Genomic DNA, 2,978 nt, shown 5'->3' on the forward strand with positions numbered 1-2,978 from the left:
AATTAAAATAAAAAATTAGGTGCTTGAACTTCAACAAGTTTTTAACTCTTTATATGTGAATCCCAGTAAATAAAATTATGCTAAACAACATAAAGTTAGCCTATTTTCATTTATATTTTAGAAATAAAAAAGGAGAAAAAAAAGAAGAAAGATTTAAAAAGGTTAAACAATCTTATTGCAACCTTTCAATATTCTTGGCATTTTTTTTTTTGTTATACATCTATCATTTTATCTTTTTATTTAAATTCTCATATAGCACTGGATACTTTGCAGACCTCTTCACATTTATTCACACTCCATAAAAGATATGCAAAAAAAATCCTTGTAATAAATGCATATTTTATCCCAGTAGCCTAATCTCATGTAGAAAAATTTAGAAAAAAATAAAAACACCATTTAATGTGATCTAACAAATATATACTTTAATAAATTAATGAAAAATAAATTATTGCTGTTCTTAATGATAATAATAATAATAATAATAATAATAATAATAATAATAATAAATAACAAAATTCTTCATACTTTAAGATATTCTGTCTGAAAGCATGAACAAATTTATCCTGTTTTACACAAGTGAAACTGAAAAGTTTCTCTTGCCACAACATACAGTGCAATTTAAGTAGGTACAAGAACATCTATAAATCTCAATCTTATTAAAGAAAATATTTTTTTTTTCGGATGAGGTAATTATATTGCAAACAGAAAAAAATACTGCAGTTATTTTAGACTTTCATTTCGACTTTTTTACTTTACACCTACTGTTCAGCGCTGGATTTATGTCACATACACAAATGAAAGAAAAGCTATAAAAAAAATCCTTTCACAGATCATACCTGACAATGTGGGTTTGTAGAAGAGCAAGTTTCAAGATCCTTGAAAGTTTTATAACAGTTTTCTCCAGTACAGCTACCCTTATGACATTTGTTTCCCTGAAAAAAAAAAAAAAACACAACACAGAAAACAGGGTGATTATGTCAGAACATTTACGTTCTGATAGTTAATTGAAAGTCTTAATCACAAAGCAAATAATATACATATAAATATTAATAAGTAAGGAGAAAAGAAATGCTAATCTCATTCACAGATTTTGGCCTTTACTTTGTTTGCTGTTGTTGAGGTTGTTCTTGTTGTTGGCGGAGCGTTTGTTGTCGTGGTTGCAGCTGCTACAATTATGTAAGAAAAGCATACGGTATGTAAGAGTGCAAGATCACACACATAAACAAGCACTTTTAAATATACCTGTAAAGAGAAAGACAAGCATGAAATATGCAAATGCAAGTTCTCTATTTTACCTGTGGTTGTCATCATCATCATGGGTTCAAAAATGTCTTGAATGCACCCAGTGGAATTACAGCAGTTCACAGAACAGTTGGACTGAGAGGTGTTGTTGCAATCTTCCACACAAGAGGCACTGCAGCTCACGTTGTACCACATGTCCATTGATTTCAGCACCTGATCCATTGCAAAATTACACAAACATACTTTAGTAAATGTTTATTTGTTCACAGTCCTTCTACATTAATAATCTAATTATTTAATCGACTTGATCAGCAGAGTATAAAAGAATTATTTACTCCCTTACCTGACACGTTTCTCCAGTAGAACAATAAGAGTCATTCTGACTGTTGTACTTTGAGTAGCAATGAGAGTAATGGCAGGAGAAGGAAGGGCAATTTATCTGTTTTAGACAGATTGATTGACACATAATTAACATCAATATAGTACAAATAAAAAACATGGTGACAATATTATTTTTTAAATAAGATTGACTTGCCATTTCCATTGAAGAATTTGATGTGGTGTTTTTATTTCCCTCAGTCATATTACCTAAAATAGAGAAATTATGTCATGTTTGGGAAATTTCAAAGCAGGTATATCGCAGTTGTTTACAATCAGTATATCCTCAGAAATCACTAAAAACTATCAGGTTATCCAGACATCTTCAACAAGTTTTGAAGAACTGCAAAAGACACGACCTTTCTCTAATTTAAACCTTGGACTCTCCTTTTGCTTTCTTGGTAATCGTATCTCTCCACCTCATCTTTAAGAACTTGTGGTTCCATGTATTCCCAACAGGATGCTCTCTGCTGAGACTCCAAGCTTGCATATGGTTCCAAGTAGAGATGCCCTCATCATAGTTTTGTGAAAACCATTCTTAGACCTTTGGTGCAACATGTGCAGGCCTTCTTGAAAGGTCAGTGCACTCCTTTGCCAATTTGATGAAAGATTCCCAAAGTAGATACCAGTTGACATCCTGTGACATATGGATAATTTTCAAACCCCAAAACATCAGGTACAAAACAACCAAAACTGTAAGAGAGCTGAATGATAGGAGTGAAATAACTAGCACCCGTCCAAAGTGTGTTGTAACAGACTGGCCGAACAGCCGACATGCCATCCTAGAAAAAGAAGGTCTTTGCATTTAAAAGACCTTCTTACAGCTATTGAACTTTCTCTGACAACATTTTGAAACACCTTAGTATTACTAAAATTACTAATATAACTTTGAGCCTATATACACTCATAGACTGTATATAGGCTATGAGTGTTAAGGGAATCAAGTGGATTCCCTTAACCTCCAATTTGTCAGTGCATCTGAAAAACTTACATCCTTCACAAAAAGATTATAGTCAGAATCTTCCCAAGTTTTATTTCACAAGTCTTTGCTATCAAAAGAAGGACTACTTGTGTACTTCATAGAAGTATAAGTTGAGAAAGCAAAGTTAGTATTCTGGTTGTCTACCTGCATTTACCCTGTCTTACAAGACGTGAGGCATTTGAGAGCAGCTAAATACCGTGCCTTCTGAGGTGGTTGAAATTGAATGGGTGATGGATGATGAGGAACCTCCAGAGGTGCTTGAGGCAGAGTGGGTACTGTGTGATGCTGAGCCTCCAGAGGTGCTTGAGGCAGAGTGGGTACTGTGTGATGTTGAGCCTCCAGAGGTGGTTGAAGGAGAGTGGGTACTGGATGATGA

The 2,978-nt window shown here is 33.7% G+C and overlaps 1 protein-coding gene across 1 annotated transcript in view; it reads right to left on the minus strand.

Annotated features, from left to right (window-relative positions):
* The window catches only part of LOC103477818 (mucin-5AC), a 7,637-nt gene that overhangs the window by 533 nt on the left and 4,126 nt on the right, over positions 1-2,978 (minus strand). The window contains exons 4-8 of the mRNA XM_008431123.2: positions 1,778-1,830; positions 1,586-1,681; positions 1,296-1,455; positions 1,102-1,166; positions 837-932 (exon numbers count right to left, since the gene is read on the minus strand). Coding sequence (XP_008429345.1) covers positions 837-932; positions 1,102-1,166; positions 1,296-1,455; positions 1,586-1,681; positions 1,778-1,830 — 470 coding nt within the window. The remainder of the gene's footprint in view (positions 1-836; positions 933-1,101; positions 1,167-1,295; positions 1,456-1,585; positions 1,682-1,777; positions 1,831-2,978) is intronic.

The sequence above is a fragment of the Poecilia reticulata genome, linkage group LG16 (assembly GCF_000633615.1).
Source record: "Poecilia reticulata strain Guanapo linkage group LG16, Guppy_female_1.0+MT, whole genome shotgun sequence".
NCBI lineage: Eukaryota > Metazoa > Chordata > Actinopteri > Cyprinodontiformes > Poeciliidae > Poecilia > Poecilia reticulata.